General features: G+C 50.7%; 1 protein-coding gene across 3 annotated transcripts in view; it reads left to right on the forward strand.

The window, feature by feature from the left end:
* cc2d2a (coiled-coil and C2 domain containing 2A) overlaps nt 1-20266 on the forward strand; it is a 294925-nt gene that overhangs the window by 116877 nt on the left and 157782 nt on the right. For all 3 annotated transcript variants that reach the window (XM_072496407.1, XM_072496404.1, XM_072496406.1), the window contains exons 20-21: nt 3471-3621; nt 7821-7968. In XM_072496407.1, coding sequence (XP_072352508.1) covers nt 3471-3621; nt 7821-7968 — 299 coding nt within the window. The remainder of the gene's footprint in view (nt 1-3470; nt 3622-7820; nt 7969-20266) is intronic.

Here is a 20266-nt window from a genome sequence, read left to right on the forward strand (position 1 = left end):
CCGCAACTGTGTGAGCCCGGCCCGTTGTGCCGCCGGTGGATCGGCAATGGGGGGGGGGTGGTGTGCATGCGGGTGGGGTTGGGGAGGGGGGTGAGGGTGGTGGATGGGTGGGGGGTGTGGGTGGTCGGCTGTCATGGTGTGCAGTCTGTGGCCATAGTACCCGATTCTCACGCCCATCTAGTCAGTGAAGCGGGCGTCTATCAGTCTGTCCCGTGCCCGCTGGGCCAGCCGGTAACGGTGGACAGCCACCCGCCTGTGTCTACCCCGTCTGCCCTGACCATTGCCCCCATCCCCCTCATCTAGGGAGGACTGTGCCTCTTCCTGCTGCTCCTCCACTCCGCCCTCCTCTGCCTGCGGCACATCGCCCCTCTGCTGGGCTATGTTGTGCAGGACGCAGCACACCACAATGATGCGGCCGACCCTATCTGACCGATACTGGAGGGCGCCCCCAGAGAGGTCCAGGCACCTGAAACGCATCTTCAGCACGCCAAAGCACCTCTCGATCACTCCCCTTGTCGCTACATGGGCATCATTGTAGCGGTTCTCCGCCTCATTGCGTGGCCTCCGTATAGGCGTCATCAGCCACGATCGCAATGGGTAGCCCCTGTCGCCCAGCAACCAGCCCCTCAGCCGGGGATGGCGTCCCTCGTACATGCCGGGGATGGATGACCGCGACAACACGAATGAGTCGTGTACACTGCCTGGGTGACGGGCGCAGACGTGCAGGATCATCATGCGGTGGTCGCAGACCACCTGTACGTTCATCGAATAGGTCCCCTTCCTATTAGTGAACACGGCCCTGTTATCTGCAGGTGGCCGCACGGCGACGTGCATCCCATCGATCGCGCCCTGGACCATGGGGAACCCGGCCACGGCAGAGAAGCCCACGGCCCGGGCATCTTGGCTGGCCCGGTCCACCGGGAAGCGGATGTAACGGTGCGCCATGGCATAAAGGGCATCTGTCACTGCCCGGATGCACCGGTGCACCGATGTCTGCGATATGCCGGACAGGTCCCCACTCGGTGCCTGGAATGACCCCGTTGCATAAAAGTTCAGGGCCACCGTAACCTTGACGGACACGGGGAGAGGGTGTCCCCCGCCAGTGCCACGCGGTGACAGGTGTGCCAGCAGGTGGCAGATGTGTGCCACGGTTTCCCGGCTCATCCGGAGTCTCCTCCTGCATTCCCGGTCCGTGAGGTCCTGGTATGACTGCCGGGGCCGGTACACACGGGGCGCCCTCGGGTGCCTCCGTTGCCGTGGGGCCGCGACATCCTCCTCCCCCTCCTCGTCCTGTCGGTCAGGTGTCCCTCCAGCCTGGGCGGCTGCCGCCTGCCCCCCTGCGGCAGCCTGTGCCGCCTCTCTGGCACGCTCCTCCTCTCCTCCTCCTCCTCCTCCTCCTCATCCAGGGCAACATAGACATGAGCGGCTGCCACCACGGCGGCCAACATCGCTGGATGATCTGAAAACATGACGGCCTGGTGGGTGGGGGAGGGGAACGACGACATGTCATCATTGCCCATATCCCCTCCTCCCCCCAGCCAGGTGGCATGGACCGCATGGGTCCAACTGTTGGAGGCTGGCACCTGGCCAAGTGGACCAACTCACTTGCCCTCCCATCACCCTCCTCGGCACGGACCCCCCCCCAACCTCCACCCCGGCACGGACCCCCTCCCCAACCTCCACCCCAGCACGGACCCCCCCCCCCAACCTCCACCCCGGCACGGAGCCCCCCCCCCAACCTCCACTCCAGCACGGACCCCCCCCCCAACCCCCAACCTCCACCCGGCACGGACCCCCCCCCTCTGGGGGGTCGGAGAATGACGCCCCAGATAACTAATCATAAAGGAGATATTTAGCAACATTCCAAAAAAGTAAGTTTATTTTTTAAGGCCAGGTTATTTTTTAAAGGCCAGGTCATTTGTTCAGCAGTAGTTATTAATCAGATTGCTGTTAAAAATCTAGCTATAACTCATTGAACAATGTTTGGCTTTTGATGGACTTTCTAACAAGGATGTGAGAGTGGAAAAGGGAACGTTTACACCAGATCATCTGATATTGTTGATTGTCGGCTGTAGGTGCGTGGACTCCAGCACAGCATGTTGTGGATAACAATTGACAGTATGCAACTTCAGGATGTCTTCTTTAATCTGCGTTGGTGCAAAATCCTAATGTGCTGAGATTCAGGGGTAATAACAGCAAAGTTCTCTGCAAGGTTGCTATTGCAACCTCACAAATTCCTGGCCATTGTGTCATTTCTGAAGTGCATGTCCAGAACTGAATGCAGGATTCCAGATGGGGTCTGAGCAAAGCTCTGTACAACTGATGTATGCTGTTACATTCCTGTACTACATACTCAACTTAAAGTGTGAGCAATGTCATTACATCTGGAGAAATGTTTTTCCGTAAGTTGCTAACTTTTAATGTAATAGAGTTTAGAAATTACAGAACAGTAAGAGATCTTCTTAAATCAAGGATTCTTTGTTTTGACAAAAGTATTGCTTGTTTATTATTTTGGTGTGCACAGAGCATTAAATATTACGTATTGTGATTATCAACATGTAGCGACTAACAGGATACAAATAAATGCCATAATTGCAAGGTGGGTTTTTCCAGTCCCTCCCACCACAAGGATTGTTCAGTCCTGCCGAACATCAGTGAACATAGAACATACGGTGCAGAAGGAGGCCATTCGGCCCATCGAGTCTGCACCGACCCACTAAAGCCATCACTTCCACCCTATCTCCCAACCCAATAACCCCTTCTAACCTTTTTTGGACACTAAGGGCAATTTAGCATGACCAATCCACCTAACCTGCACGTCTTTGGACTGTGGGAGGAAACCGGAGCACCCGGAGGAAACCCACGCAGACACTGGGAGAACGTGCAGACTCCGCACAGACAGTGACCCAGCAGGGAATCAAAACTGGGACCCTGGTGCTGGAGAAAATTATGGCCACAGTCTTTCAGCATTGTTGATTGAAAAGGTTGGCTTTCGATCATTTCTTTTTGTGTTGTTCACCCATTCTCCCAATCCTCATTATACAAATTTATTTTCACTAAATGCAGCAAATCAGAGCTTTAAAATAGCTTTCTTCATTGCCTATGTAGTAATTAAAATAATTGGGACAATACATAGAGTGAATGGAATGTGTGTTATTCAGTTGGAAAAATGGCCTGCTTGACTAAAAGGTGGAAGGTCAAAAGTTATCACCTAGCTCGGGGCTACCTGATAATTTTTTTACGATCAAATCGTAACTGGTCAACTTTAGATTGTAAATTGTAAATGATGATTTGATGGCCAAATGTGCTTATTGTGGCCCCATAGATGAAAGAGAAGCAACTCCCAAAAGCTCAAACAATGTGTTGAAATATCTTGCGGCAAAAAGCATCCCACGTCAACAACTTTGGCAAGAATCAACTTGTTTGTACGAAAATTATTGAGTTCACGTGTTTTGTTTTCTCATCTTCAGATATTTGAAACTGTGGGAATCAGCACCACAAAGGTTGAAGTCTTTGTTCCCATTCCAGAAACCAGCGTCCTCACAGGGAGTGTCCCGATTGAGGAAATAGAATTTAGTAGCGATCACCGTGTAATGTTTGACCATGAGGGAGTTGGAAGTGGTAGGTTCAAGTGCAAAAGTTTAAGTAACTTCAGTAATTTTATTCAATGAAAAGAACTGCTGATCATTCTGGTTATATTTCTTGTCCACAATTAGATTGAAAATCATCAAATTATAAGCTTTAGAAAAGCAGAAGGTTTTAATTAGTTTGTCTGAATCAATTGTCTTTTACATTGTTATTTAGAAACAAAAATCTCCAAAACTTCAACAACTCCTGAATCTAGCACTGAATTTTAAAACTGGACTGTTCGTCATTGTCTCTGGATATTTGATGCTGGAAATATTTCTGAAAATTGTTCCTTGTTTATTATCTTACAAGCCAATGAATATTATAAGAAGAGATCGTGAAGACACAAGGGAACTCTCTCCTGGCGTAGAGCTTTGTCCAGCCTTGGGTCAAAACAAGATAGTCTTTCTTTTGTGCAGGAGATCCTCCAAAGCAGCAGGGGTGATTTTCCAGCCGCATTGTACCCAACGTAAATCCCTATGCTGGGAAAGTTCCGGGAGAGGCCAAAAAAGAGATTCACAGAGGACGCAAAATGGTTTGCAATCTTCCCGGGCCATTCCCACTGGCGTGAACTGGATCTCATCCGGAAATCTGATTAGCATGCATCTGCATGCGTTTTCATATGATTAGCGAGTTTAATGTCAGATCTTTAAGGCCTCCCAGAATGTTCCTGCCTACCCTTGCCCCACAGTGGGAAGTTACCAAGGCACGAATCACCACTGGTCCATAAAAATGGGGACTCCGAGGGAGAGAAAGGAGATTAGTACCGCTCAGCACTTACCTCCAAGGTACACAAGCGTAAGTCTGCCGCTGCCATGGTGGGGGAAGACTTTCAACGGAGCTGGGGGAGGGGGGGGGGGGCGCTTGGACTGGGCTGGAGGGCTTCAGGTCAGGGGTCTCCGAGGTGTGTATCTCTATGATGGTGGGGATCGTGCAAATCATGCCTTATCGGTGCTTTCCTCAGAGCTTTCCACCGAGGTGCTTGGGAGGGCTATGACTCCAGATGGCCCGGCCTCATCAGGTGTCGATCCTGCCACAAAAGAAACACCGTTCCGTGAAAGGGAGGAACAAGGGTCCGGGCAGCTTCAAACTCACTTGAAACATGTGATATAGGTTAAGGATCTATGGATCATCAAGACTTTGGCGCAGGTCAGCCTCGCTGTCACAAGGCTCTCTTGTGCCTCTCCTGAAATCTCCATAGCTCTTTCTTCATCAGAGATTAGGAGACAGATCTTGGGAATTCCACTGTCCGTCTTCTTCCTCCCTTTTATTATGGGCTATTTTCTCTTGCGGGAACACACCTCCGATTATAAGCTAGATGGCTGGTGGGGTGGGGGGGGGGGGGGGGGGGGTGTTGGTTACAGCAGGTGGCATATGGGGACACCAGGCCTAGACAGGATGGGGTAGTGATGAGGAGTGCCCAGGGGATTTGAGGAAGATGCTGAGGGGGGGGATCAGGTGCTGGGAGACCGCGAGGTGTCAGGGAATGGATTTATAAGATCATAAGATATAAGAGCAGAATCAGGCCATTCGGCCCATCGACTCTGCTCTGCCATTCAATCATGGCTGATATGTTCCTCATCCCCATTCTCCTGCCTTCTCTCCATAATAATTAAGAGCACGGGATTTTCTGTTACCTACAGATCGTCACTCACCCTTGTAACTGAAATGAACTCATTCATTTTCTTGCAGGTTTGGACCGCCACAGCCACTATAGCCTAGGCTGGATTAGCCTCGCTGCTTCTGGGCATTCTATCCAGTCGGGATACAGGGTGCCCCTCCTATCCTCCACTGTGTCAAATCTGCCTTCAGGAAGTGTGGAGCACTTCTCTGTGCTGCCATCCTCCTGGCTTGACTGAGAGTGAGTGCAGAGCGACTGTTTAAATGCAGCTCCTTCTTGTTAACTGTGCACAACTGATCCTCAGGTCGGGGAGTCAGACGCCAGGGGGTCTCCAAATCAGCATGATTCATGTGGCGGTGCATTTATTGCACTAAGTGCAGGAAAGTCACGATCAGATTCGCAATGGACCAGTCGACGCAAATCGTACCGGCATTCGAGCCGGAATGACACTTTTTTTTCGGGAAAATTGCATTGGCATGTAAACAATAGAAGTGTTTCAAGTTGTCTGCCCAGCAACAGTGAAACTTCCCCTCTCAGCTTGTAGCTGCAGACTTTAAAGTCTCTCTGCTATTTCCTGCCATTCACTGAGGGTTAAAAGCATTTTGTAACGTTATCATAAACTTGAGCTTTTCTATCACAAAGAGTAGCAGTATCCATTTGTTAAATCCTCTCAGATCAAGGAGGTTTGCCGACAAGGATCCATGGTGTATCTATCTTGCAAAGCTGTCATCATGCATGAACTCCTCTCTGCTTTCTCAAGTGGTTTACATTAGTTGTTGATGCATTTGTAATTGCAAGTTGCAATTTGTTGCTCCCTCTTTTAAATCTATATTCTATGTTTACTTGCTCCAACTGTTTTGATCTTCATAGTAACTTTGTCATCAGTCCCTTTATTTTATTAACCCCTTCTTTTATATTGATCTCAAAATCCTGTGCGATATTCATCACAGTATAATAATTAATTGCTGAGTAAGTGTTTTCTAGTTTGGTGGATAGTTCCAGAAAATAATCCTTCAAGATTTATTTTGCTTTTTAATTATTCTACTACTTTTATACATCCTATCTATTATACTGAAAGAAATATTTAATGATTGTGCTTGGCATCCTTGTTATAGAACAAAGAAAAATTACAGCACAGGAACAGGCCCTTCGGCCCTCCAAGCCTGCGCCGATCCAGATCCTCTATCTAAAACTGTCGCCTATTTTCCAAGGATCTGTATCCCTCTGTTCCCTGCCCATTCATGTATCTGTCTAGATACCTCTTAAATGACGCTATCATGCCCGCCTCTACCACCTCCGCCGGCAATGCGTTCCAGGCACCCACCACCCTCTGCGTAAAGAACTTTCCACGCATATCTCCCTTAAACTTTCCCCCTCTCACCTTGAACTCATGACCCCTAGTAATTGAGTCCCCCACTCTGGGGAAAAAGCTTCTTGCTATCCACCTTGTCTATACCTCTCATGATTTTGTAGACCTCAACGTCCGTCTTTCTAATGAAAATAGTCCTAATCTACTCGGCCTCCCTTCATAGCTAGCGCCCTCCATACCAGGCAACATCCTGATGAACCTCCTCTGCACTTTCTCCAAAGCATCCACATCCTTTTGGCAATTTGGCGGCCAGAACTGTACGCAGTATTCCAAATGTGGCTGAACCAAAGTCTTATACAACTGTAACATGACCTGCAAACTCTTGTACTCAATACCCCTTCCGATGAAGGAAAGCATGCCATATGCCTTCTTGACCACTCTATCGACCTGCGCAACCACCTTCAGGGTACAATGGACCTGAGCACCCAGATCTCTCTGTACATCAATTTTCCCCAGGGCTTTTTAATTTACCGTATAGTTCGCTCTTGAATTGGAGCTTCCAAAATGCATCACCTCGTATTTGCCCGGATTGAACTCCATCTGCCATTTCTCCGCCCAACTCTCCAATCTATCTATATTCTGCAGTATTCTCTGACAGTCCCCTTCACTATCTGCTCCTCCACCAATCTTAGTGTCATCTCAAATTTGCTAATCAGACCACCTATACCTTCCTCCAGATCATTTATGTATATCGCAAACAACAGTGGTCCCAGCACGGATCCCTGTGGAACATCACTGGTCACAGTTCTCCATTTTGAGATCTCCCTTCCACTACCACTCTCTGTCTCCTGTTGCCCAGCCAGTTCTTTATCCATCTAGCTAGTACACCCTGGACCACATGAGACTTTACTTTCTCCATTAGCCTACCATGGGAAACCTTATCAAATGCCTTACTGAAGTCCATGTATATGACATCTACAGCCCTTCCCTCATCAATCAACTTTGTTATATTCGCCTCTGGTGTCTTCTTTGCCTCTTTAACATCTAATTCGAGAATAGGGCACTGTATCCAATGTTAACTCAATCCTAGATTCTCTTTAGGCCTTTGATAGCAGTTAAAGTATCAATCAGAAACAAACAGCTAGAATAACGGTGATTGTTGCACTTGTTGGTTCTGTTGTAAAGTTGCCCAGTTATCTTAACTGTTGTAAAACTGTCAGTCAGTTTTCAGATAAATAATTCCGTCATATATTTTGCTCCCAGGTGTGCCATTTTCTTTCGAAGCTGATGGAAGTAATAAGTTGACCTTGCTGACCTCCGGCAAGTTAGCTTGTTGTGTCTCCTGGGCTGTCAGCGAGGACGGTGTGCCATTGGTGCCTCCAATATTTGAGCAAAACATTGGGATTCAAAGGTAAATTGTTCAACTTGCTTTGAAATGTTGCCAAGGTTTTGCAAAATGACGCTACTCGTTACTGACCTGAAATGAAAACTGTTCATAAGGACCTAGTGGGCTGTGTGGTGTGGATTTGTCCTTGCCCGATATTAGTTTGAATCGAGCAGCAAATCAAAGGTATCTCCAGGGATCCAGCAATGGTATTCTGATCAAGGGTAAGAAGTCAGCCAAATTGAAATATTCTCACCACAGCAAAATAAGAAGTAAAATATACTGATTACCCTTAACTTTTAATTAATCTTTACGGCGAGAAAAATAAATGATTGGGTCATGCACATGGGATTAAACAAACATTTTTTTAAAAATGTGTCATTATTATCATATCCACAGATATATTATAGTTTTTCGGGGCCAGAGAAGTTTCTCGGAAGTAATTATGAACTTAAAAACCCAATTACATCCACATTCAAAGTGTTACTTTTACAAGGATTTATACATAGGAACAAGGGTAGGCCATTCAGCCTCTCAAGCCTGTCCCACCATTTATTGAGATTATGGCTGATCTGTGACCCATCTCCATATACCTGCCTTGGGCCCATATCCCTTAATATCTTTGCTTAACAAAAACCTATCTATCTCAGATTTAAAATTAACAACTGAGCTAGCTGCAACTGCTGTTGTGGGAGAGAGTTCCAAATGTCTATCACCTTTTGAGTGAAGAAGTTCTTCCGAACATCTCTCCTGAATGGTCTGGCCCTAATTTTTAATCTATGCCTCCTAGTTTTAGAATCTCCAACCAGTGGAAATAGTTTATCTTTATCTAGCCTGCCTTTCCATCTTAATATCTTGATGAGATCACCCCTTAACTTTCTAAATTTTAGTGAAAACAGATCTGATTTGAGTAACAACTCCTCATAACCCAACCCCTATAATCCACATATCATTTTTGTAAACCTACATTGCACTCCCTCCAAGGCCAAAATATCCTTCCTAAGGTGTGCCCAGAACTGCTCACAGTACTCCAAGTGGAGTCGCTGCAGCACAACTCTTGTGTCGTTAATTTTCAATCCTCTGGAAATAAAGGCTAGCAATTCCATTTGCCTTTTTGATTATTTTCTGCACTTGTTCCTGGCATTTTAAGGAGCTATGCATCTGAAACCCCCAAGACTCTTTGGACATCAACTGTACCTAACCTCTTTCCATTTAGAAAGTACTCTGCTCTATCCAGTTTTGGTCGACGAGAGACTAACCGAGACCAATAGTTAAAAGGGCAAGTTCCTCTCAGTTCAGGGAGTTCTAATTAATTGCAGTGTACAAGGACTCCAACAGCGTACCCTATGGAGAAACATGGAATCATTGACAACTACAACTGGATTTCTAACCACGTAAGTGCGGAGTCCAGAAATTGTTGTCAGATTCAGAGGAATAATAGCAGAGATCACTTGGGGTTTCACAGTCAGTAGAGCTGTCAAATCCAGGCTATTGAGCAATTTTCACTCCAGCAGCTGAATCAGCCCTTCAGTTATACAAGTTGATGTGATTGATAACTTAAGGCTATCGAAACATTGATCAGGAACCAAAATTTAAAACACTGGAAGCTTATTCAGCTACTTTTTAAAAATATATATTTTCACTGCATCTAAAGTCAGTGAAGCTTAATACTGTCAGATGAGGAATAACTGAACATTTCCAATGTAAAAGTTGCCAAAATTAGTCACTTACTGAGTAAGAAAGAGTCTTGAGTGACATACCCTGACCTGTGTGTGTATGTGTGTGTGCGCACGTGTGTGCGTATGTGTGCGTGCGTGTGTAACCACGTCTTCAGTTATTCAAAAATTCCAAGTTCACCCTTTGTTTCTCCAAAGACCTTTTTTAAATCACGAAACAAATGCATCCCGCAAAAAACAGTTCAAGATGTCTTCTTGTGAACAATTAAAGGTTTTTTAAGCTTTTACAAATTCCTTATTCTGAGTATTTCAGAGCACGAACTCCAATTATCCTAACCGCACCCCCCCCCCCCCCCCCCCCCCCCCCCCACCCACCCACCCCGCCAGAAAAGTTACCGAAGTCCCGCCGATAAATTGCCTGTCCCGCCGGTGTGGATTAAACCACCTTTTGAACGGCGGGACAAGGCGGCGTGGGCGGGCTCCGGGGTCCTGGGGGGGCGCGGGGCGATCTGACCCTGGGGGGTGCCCCCACGGTGGCCTGGCCCGCGATCGGGGCCCACCGATCCGCGGGCGGGCCTGTGCCATGGGGGCACTCTTTCCCTTCCGCCTCCGCCACGGTCTCCACCATGGCGGAGGCGGAAGAGACTCCCTCCACTGCGCATGCGCGGGAAACTTTCAGCGGCCGCTGGCGCTCTCGCGCATGCGCCGCCCGACATGTCATTTCCGCGCCAGCTGGCGGGGCAACAAAGGCCGTTTCCGCCAGCTGGCGGGGCGGAAATTCCTCCGGCATCGGCCTAGCCCTTCAATGTTGGGGCTCGGCCCCCAAAGATGCGGAGCATTCCGCACCTTTGGGGCGGCGCGATGCCCGTCTGATTGGCGCCGTTTTGGGCACCAGTCGGCGGACATCGCGCCGTTTTGGGAGAATTTCGCCCCCTAATTCCAATTTACACTGCAAATATTTAAAACAAGCCCATTCTCACGTATGTGAATTTGTACCCGGATTAAACTTCCCATACGTTCATCAAAATACCATGGAATCATGATTCTGGTCAGTGACAATGATTCCAGGTTCATAAGTTGATAAGCTAGATAAGTTGGGCCAAACCTTGGCAAAAAAATAGCAAAGTGTAAGTTTCGATGAGAAAATCGGTGCAAATCGTCGGCAGGATTTCTCATGGAATTTTGAGCCTCCAACACAAAAGTTTTTTTCGCCACGTGAATCACGCCATGCTCGTGGTACCCTCCCGCTGATTCACTCGTCCCGGGGAAACATAATAACTGGGGTGCTCCACATGAAAATCTCCCAGTACTTGTTACAGATCTATTCGAGGGCATGTCATCCAGAAAGCCTGTACCAACATTCTCAGAGGGAGCCGTCACAAGACATTTGGATGGAGTGCAACAGAGGTGGGATGTCCTGGATCTGAAGTCCAGGAAACAGGGGCGAGATTCTCCGACCCCCCGCCGTGTCGGAGAATCGCCGGGGGCTGGCGTGAATCCCGCCCCCGCTGGTTGCCGAAGTCTCCGGCACTGGAGATTCGGCGGGGGCGGGTATCGCGCCGCGCAGGTTGGCGGGCCCCCCCCGCTCGATTCTCCAGCCCGGATGGGCCGAAGTCCTGCCGCTAAAATGCCTGTCCCGCCGGCGTAAATTAAACCACCTACCTTACCGGCGGGACAAGGCGGCGCGGGCGGGCTCCGGGGTCCTGGGGGGGGCGCGGGGTGATCTGGCCCCGGGGGGTGCCCCCACGGTGGCCTGGCCCGCGATTGGGGCCCACCGATCTGCGGGCGGGCCTGTGCCGTGGGGGCACTCTTTCCCTTCCACCTCCGCCACGGTCTCCACCATGGCGGAGGCAGAAGCGACTCCTTCCACTGCGCATGCGCGAGAATGCCGTCAGCGGCCGCTGATGCTCCCGCGCATGCGCCGCCCGGAGATGTCATTTCCGCGCCAGCTGGCGGGGCACCAAAGGCCTTTTCCGCCAGCTGGCGGGGCGGAAATTCGTCCGTCGCCGACCTAGCCCCTCAATGTTGGGGCTCGGCCCCCAAAGATGCGGAGCATTCTGCACCTTTGGGGCGGCGCGATGCCCGTCTGATTTGCGCCATTTTGGGCGCCAGTCGGCGGACATCGCGCCGTTTCCGGAGAATTTTGCCCCAGGTCACCAGCAAGGTGACCACTCTCGTCTGAGAGGATAGAGCAGCATCAGTCAGTGCAAGCTCACTGCAGAAGAGGATGGGGCAAATGTGCCAGAAAAAGTTAATTATATCTTTGTGCGACCAGGGTAGGTCTTCCGCCTCTAGTCTCTCAATGAACCCCCTCACTATCCCTTGCACCTCCATGGTAATCTCTCACTCAGTCACCTCATGGATTGCCTACCTGTCACAAGGCCTCTTTTCTCTCCCCAAACCTTAATCTCAACTCTGATTCTCACATCCCTACTCTCACTCTAGTCCCAGCCATGTCATTCCTGGTAAGCATCTCGGGTCAAGATCCACAGCAGGTGGAGGCAGGGATGTATCAGGGATCTGGCACGCGGAGGGATGTCGGAGGCCAGGACTCTGCTGAGCCCCTGGCCGATGATATGCTTATGGGTTCGGTTGTCCCAGAACTGATGGCACTGCAAAGAAAGAGTTGTGAAAATTAGGACGAGATGATATCATCCCTCCTCGGGCTGCAAGGCAGACTAGAAGAGTTCAATCACCTTCTACCGAGGAAATGATGCCGTCAGTGCAACGCAACAAGGCAACACTGCGAGGGTAGCGTCCACAGTAAAGTTCTTGGTGCAGGAGCTGCAGTCTATGATAGGGGATGTCCACTCCATGTCTCAGCTCATGACCTCCGTGGCCGAAGGCATGGCCGCCATGACTGAGGTCTCCAAGGTGCAGGCACTAGTGGAAATCCATGAGTGTATGCACCTGAGGACAGTCGGGCTTCTGGATCTCACTCCAGCTGCCCCTCTATCCCATGTAGAGCACTGAGGCCCCTGGGCACCCAAAGGGAAGAGGATCAACAGGAGCGCAGCCTGGGGCCTTCCACCAGGGGACCCCAGTGATGTACAGCCCATCTGACACACCACCTTCCTGCGAGCAACACTTGTCCAGCTCCAAACACCGAGGAGGAAAGCACTGCAACACCCATGCAGCCCAAAAGTACACCGGATCCCTCCAGGCCCCTCCACAGTCATCTCAGGCAACCGGGTGTTAAAGGCAGCAGACCACCTCAAACTCAGCTGTGGATCCTGGGGATACACCTCAACATAGTGGGAGGTTTAGGAAGAGTAATAAACAGTAGGCACCTCGTGGGCACAGGTTGCAGAGGCACTACTTAAGATAAGTTTCCACTATAAATAAAGCTCATGTAAATAAACATCAGTTAGTTCACCAGCAGACCTTCCTCCATCATTTCACGGTGGCATGCTCTGTGAACCCCCGTGCACACTCGACGCTCCATCCCTGCACAGTGTGAGAGTGCAACGCTTTGTCTCTCACACCTTCTACACTGATAACATAGTGAAGATCCGCTGCTGCTGGCAGCCTCCCTCCCCTCCACCATCCCAACACTCAGGCCTCTCATTTCAACCACTCTTCTCCAGTGATGAGGATGCCACGGGCTGCCAAAGTGTGGAGAAGTTGACCCAACCTGGAGGGGAGTTGGAGAAACACACCCGAAACCCTGACTTCAGAGGGGGGCTGCGACGTATGAGAGTTAATGCCGCGACTCTAAACCTTATGATAAGCTCGTTCATAGGCAGGACACGTTTGCTCTCTGTCAGGAAGGATTCAGACATATCGCTGAGTGTGAGAGAATCATCGTTCTGTACTAAATGCAAATAAATCATCACCATTCTTCTGGAGTCCAGCCAACGCCACCCTCCTCAACCTCCTCATCTGAGGAGATGTGGCACTCCTCCATCTCCCCCTGTTCCAGGTGGTCTCCCCTCTGCAGCGCCAGGTTATGGAGAGCACCGACCATAATTTTGCAGGAGACCCTTTGAGGGCTGTATTGCAGGACACGCCTCCACTGGTACAGGCACCAGAACCGCATCATAAAGCTTGCCTAGCAAATTTCTATCAATTTCAGATGTATTAATTGAGCTCCCATTTACAAATTTACTTTATCAACCATTGGATGAACTTTATCAACCATTGGATGAAATATCCATCCTGAATGACCTTGTTCTGATGTGAATATTGTCGTAGACCTCCCCCATTAGCAGAAACAAATTCCCTCTATCTACCTGATCAATTACTTTCCCTCAAATTCTTCCATCAAATCGTCCCTTAACCTCTAATACCTCAAGAAATACAAACCTAGTTTATATAATCTCTCATTATTCTGGTGAACATTCCGTGAGGTGGGGGGGGGGGGGCGTTCCAGGGCGAGTGCTCGCTAATGACATGCTAATGTGTTAAAATGAGGTTCCTGGGCTCCCGTGGCGGGATTCGCACTATTCCACCGGAGAGAGGGCAGGAGTGAAAATTGCAAATCCCGATCACGCCAGAGAGAATCACGTTTTCCGATTCTCTCTGGATTTTGAGGCCGTGCTGCTTTCTCACAGACAGAGAATGTGGCCTCAAAATTGCCCCCATTTAATTAATTAATTCCTCTCCCTTTTGTTAGCTTTTAAACTTGAAGCACTGAAACAATAACCACAAAATCACAATTTTGGGAAAGAAAGCACTAGAGCTTGAAGCACACAAACAGCATCCATACAAAGAAAAGACTATTATTCCGCACACAAGCACAAAAAAAAATCATGTGCTTTAACAAAAATAAATGGCATTTCTCGTCTTTTTTTAACCTTCTGAACACTTGCATTTAAAACTCAAAACAAAGTTAGTTCCCAAGAAAAGAAGCTCAGTACGTTTAGCCCAAAACAAAAGCCTTCAGACAATGGAACAATGTGCTTTCAGTGTTTTGTCTTTGCAGCTCATAAATTCTCACAGCTGTCTCTGCAGCAACAGCTTAGACAGGGCATTGGAGCTTTGTTTACGCTTCCTGCCAACCTTTCTTTTATCTGTGAGAGATATAACACCATAAAATCCTAACATTAGTTCTCCCCACAGATCCACAACTTAACTATACATCATATTAAATTAATACAAACACACTCAGTAATCACATCCACACATACCCTAGAAATGTGAACTATAAAGATTTGTGTGGTATTATATGTATTACGGTACCTGAGAGGCTAAAGTACCATTGGTAGAACCTGTATGCTTGCTATTGGCTAGAGAGTATAATAACTCCGCCCTGATAGGCGGGGTATAAGAACCCGTGCCGCCCCAGCAGCCCTCATTCTGTACCTGAGCTGCTGGGGGAAACATCTAGCTTATTAAAGCCTTCAGTTGGACTACAACCTCGCTTTAGTGGTCATAGATCGTGCATTAATTTAATAAGCTAGAATTTTAAGAAGAAAGGATGGAGCTTGAATCAAGTCGGAGCGTCTGCAACTTAGTCCCCACGCGGCGAACTCAGCGGCAATCTTTAAGCACTGGCTGGCGTGTTTTAAAGGGTATCTCGAGGTGGCCGAAAACGCACCCACGGGAGAGCAGAAACTGCACGTCCTGCACTCAAGGGTGAGCCCGGAGATTTACACCCTCATCGAGGAAGCGGAAGACTTCGATGCAGCTATCGAGCTGCTAAAGGACACTATATTCGCCCGGTAAATCAGATCTACGCCCGGAACCTGCTTGCAACAAGACGGCAAACACCTGGGGAATCGTTGGAGGAATTCTACCACGCATTCCTGGTGCTGGGAAGAAGCTACGGCTGCCCGCAAGCTTCGGCGAGCGAACACACGGAACTCTTAGTCCGGGATGCTTTTGTGGCAGGTATGCTTTCATCACAAATCCACCAGCGCCTGTTAAAGAAGGACACCCTGGGTCTCAGGCAGGCACGGGCCCTTGCAGGCTCCCAGGACGTGGCCTCCAGGAACGCCCGCGCCTACGTTTCTGACCGCGTGGCAGCCCCCTGGGCAGCGTGGAACCCCGCAGCAGCCGACCCCGAGACTTCCCCGTTCCCCCACAGGCCTGCGCTGGAAGGCAGCCTGGCAACCCTGAGGGGCCCCGCTGCTACTTTTGCAGGCAGGTCAAGCATCCCCACCAGCGCTGCCCGGCCCGCGCATCCACCTGCAAGGGATGCGGCAAAAAGGGCCATTTTGTGGGGGTATGTCAGGCCCGAGCGGTGGCCACGGTCTCCAGCGGCGAATCCGGACAACCACCATAAACTTCTGCACGGGCCCCGTGTGGCCAGCGGTCGCCGCCACCCCCATATCCCAGGGCCACGTGCGGACCCCGGGCGCCGCCATCTTGTTCCACGGACGCCACGCTTGAGGGATGGGCGCCGCCATTTTGTGCACCCCCGGCCATGTGCGACCTATGGGAGACGCCATCTTGGATGAACCCCCAGGACCCCAGCTCGGCCAACCACACACTGCCTGAACAGAATTCCCAACTACTGCGATTGGCCTCGGTGACTCTGGATCAGTCTCGACCTCGAACACTCTCAACCGCTACGATGACCGTTTTCGTCAACGGGCACGAGATGTCCTGCTTAATTGACTCTGGGAGCACGGAGAGCTTCATACACCCCGACACGGTAAGGCGCTGTTCCCTTCTCATTCACCCTGTTAATCAAAAAATCTCACTGGCCTCCGGTTCCCACTCAGTGGAGATAAAGGGGTTTTGTGTAGCAAACCTCACTGTCCAGGGAAGGGTGTTAAAAAATTTCCGTCTCTACGTCCTTCCCCACCTCTGCGCGGCTACACTCCTGGGTTTAGACTTCCAGTGTAACCTTCAAAGTCTGACCTTCCAATTCGGCAGCCATATACACCCCCCTTACTGTCTGCGGCCTCGCGACCCTTAAGATCGACCCGCCTTCCCTGTTTGCGAACTTCACCCCGGATTGCAAACCCGTCGCAACCAGGAGCAGACGCTACAGTGTCCAGGACCGGATCTTTATTGGTCAGAGGTCCAAAGGCTACTGAGGGAAGGGGTCATTGAAGCCAGTAACAACCCCTGGAGAGCTCGAGTAGTGGTGGTAAAGACCGGTGAGAAGCATAGGATGGTCATCGACTACAGTCAGACCATCAACAGGTTTACGCAGCTGGATGCGTACCCTCTCCCCCGTATATCCGACCTGGTAAACAGGATCGGGCATTATAAGGTCTTCTCCACGGTGGATCTCAAGTCCACTTACTACCAGCTCCCCATCCGTACTAGTGACCGCAAATACACTGCCTTCGAGGCAGACGGGCGGCTCTACCACTTCTTAAGGGTTCCCTTTGGTGTCACTAATGAGGTCTTGGTCTTCCAGCGCGAGATGGACCGAATGGTTGACTGGTACGGTTTACGGGCAACATTCCCGTATCTCGATAATGTCACCATCTGCGGCCACGAGCAGCAGGACCACGACACCAACCTCCGAAAATTTCTCCAGACCGCTAAAATTCTTAACTTAACATACAATAAGGATAAATGCGTGTCGAGCACTGACCGTCTAGCCATTCTCGGCTACGTAGTGCGAAATGGAGTTATAGGCCCCGACCCTGAACGCATGCGCCCCCTCATGGAGTTTCCCCTCCCTCACTGCTCTAATGCCCTGAAACGCTGCCTAGGGTTTTTAGCTACTACGCCCAACTATGCGGACAAGGCCCGTCCCCTGAGCCAATCCACAGTCTTTCCCCTGTCGATAGAGGCCCACCAGGCCTTGAGCCGCAGAGGCCCACCAGGCCTTGAGCCGCATCAAAGCAGACATTGCAAAGGCCACGATGCACGCCATCGACGAGTCCCTCCCCTTTCAGGTCGAGAGCGATGCGTCTGACGTAGCTCTGGCGGCAACCATCAACCAAGCGGGCAGACCCGTGGCCTTCTTCTCCCATACCCTCCAGGCTTCCGAAATCCGCCACTCCTCAGTTGAAAAGGAGGCCCAGGCCATAGTAGAAGCTGTGCGACATTGGAGGCATTACCTGGCCGGCAGGAGATTCACTCTCCTTACGGACCAACGGTCGGTGGCTTTCATGTTCGATAACGCACAGCGGGGCAAGATTAAAAAACGAGAAGATCTTGCGGTGGAGGATCGAACTCTCCACCTACAACTACGAGATCTTGTATCGTCCCGGGAAGCTAAACGAGCCTCCTGACGCCCTGTCCCTCGGCACGTGCCACCGCACAAGTGGACTGCCTCCGAGCCCTCCACGAGGACCTCTGCCACCCGGGGGTCACAGGCTTTTTCCATTTCGTCAAGACCCGCAACCTGCCCTACTCCATCGAGGAGGTCAGGACTGCCACCAGGGACTGCCAAATCTGCGCGGAGTGCAAACCGCACTTCTACCAGCCAGAGAGAGCACACCTGATAAAGGCTTCCCGTCCCTTTGAAAGCCTCAGCATGGACTTCAAAGGTCCCCTCCCCTCCACCGACCGCAACACGTATTTCCTGAACGTGATTGACGAGTACTCCCGGTTCCCATTCGCCATCCCCTGCCCCGACATGACCGCCTCCACTGTCATCAAGGCCCTCCATAGCATCTTTGCACTGTTCGGGTTCCCCGCTTACATACACAGTGATAGGGGGTCCTCCTTTATGAGTGATGTAGAGAGTTCCATCTCTGCTACTCCACTACTGGGCCGATATCTGGGGTTTGAGTATCTGTGTGTGTCTCTCTCCAGCTGGCACTGAAACTTCAGAGGCCAGGGGATGCCGCACTGGGACACCTCCGCGGGAGAGAGCACTGAATCAAGCCTGCCGTTTATCCCTAACCGGAAGCCTGAGGCTTATATCACACAGATATCCAGACCCCCACCAATGCCCAGGTGATTCTCTCTCTTGCCGGTGGTACAACACCAACCCGGTTCCTACTTCGCTGGAGTAGCTTTCCCAAGAGAGAGAATAGGACACTGCTGTTTATTACCTAACCAGCAGCCTGTCCTGAGTGAACGGGTTCGAATCGTTCAAGATGACCCTAGATTCTCGACCCCGGAATTAAGGTGAGGAATATCTTAACAATGACTTGGTCAGAGATCGCTGGTGAGAGATTGAAGAATTGAAACGACTCCAATTATCAGCAAATCGAGGTTTATTGCAAAACCCAGTCAAAATCATCAAACAGAAGAAGTTATAATACAATCTTAAACTCTAACACAAACTAAGTCTATTCAGAAAGTACTATAACGGACACAACGTAAAATCTTATTGTTACACAAGTTTAGCAATGGCACAAAACACAAATCAAGCCCCTGCCCCAAAGCCTCAACCACTATCAAGGTCAAGGGAGTTTCGCAAGCTGCTGCAGGGTACTTACGGTCACAGGCTGCAGGAGGTCAAGTCAAAGGTGGAGAGGTCAAGCCAAGAGACCCTCAATCGAAACACAGCCCCTTTTATATCCGTTTTACCTGGCTTTTTCCTGTGTTCGGCCAGCCCCTTTTGCATTGAATCCATAAGGTTTAAAGTTCCCGCTGGTCCTGCCCCCTTTGAGCCGGTCAGACCTGTCAAGATGGGAGTACCTCCCCTAGGTCCGCCTCCAGTCTGCTTTTTGAGATAACGAAGTTGAGCTCCCTTGTGAAGATTTTCAAAGTCTTCCATCTGCTCCGGAGATCGCTGCTATGTTGATGGGGTGTTGATTGGATTCTGCTCTGGTGGAGGCAAAGTCATTTACATCTGCATGGGGCTATGACCATCCCATTGTCCTGCTTGCAGGCAGGCCCCTTTGTATTACCATGCCCCTTTGTCTGTGTTTTAATCTTATCTAGTTGTCTGGCTCCTTCTTCCTTGTAGCTCCTAGGGGGGGGGGGGGGGGGGGGGGGGGGGGGGGTTGTAAATACCTATGCCCCTACTCAGCTCAGCGGACCAAGCCTGCTGGGAAATTTAGTTACGTTCCTTTGGCTGAAAAGTGTCCAGTTTACAGTCTCTGGGTTTTATTCCTGGGCAGTCAAAAAAGGGCCGAATTGCCCGAAAACCTTACAGTGACGAACTGCGTCAATTCCTGCTCAGCAATGGCCTCGAGCAGGACGACCAGTTACAACCCCCGGGGTAATGGACAGGTAGAGAGGGAGAACGGAACGGTCTGGAAGACCGTCCTACTGGCCCTACGGTCCAGGAACCTCCCAGTCTCCCGCTGGCAAAAAGACCTCCCGGATACCCTCCGGTCACTACTTTGTACAACCACCAATCAGACACCTCACGAACGTCTCGTCTTCCCTCGGAAGTCCTCCTCTGGGACCTCGCTCCCGACCTGGATGGCAGCACCCGGACCCATCCTGCTCCGAAAACACGTGCGGGTGCACAAGTCGGACCCGTTGGTCGAGAGGGTCCATCTGCTCCACGCTAACCCCCAGTATGCCTGCGTGGCGTACCCCGACGGCCGACAAGATACGGTCTCCTACGAGACCTGGCGCCCGCCGGAACCCGACGCACACCCCAGCCACCAGTCCCACCTCCCCTCCACCGGGGCACATTACAGGACAATCGGTCCGTCTGCCGCCCCTGTCTAGGCCCCACCACCCACTGACGCCCCCCGCAGGCGCTCCCTCCCCAGGTCAGCCGTTTTCCCCACCAGCGCCATCTAGGGGTGACGAAGCTGCCATGGAGATCGAAGCCACGCTCCTGGAGTCACAGACGCCCGAGGCTCCACCGGAGTCACCATTGAGTCTCC

Source organism: Scyliorhinus torazame, chromosome 3 (genome assembly GCF_047496885.1).
Source record: "Scyliorhinus torazame isolate Kashiwa2021f chromosome 3, sScyTor2.1, whole genome shotgun sequence".
NCBI lineage: Eukaryota > Metazoa > Chordata > Chondrichthyes > Carcharhiniformes > Scyliorhinidae > Scyliorhinus > Scyliorhinus torazame.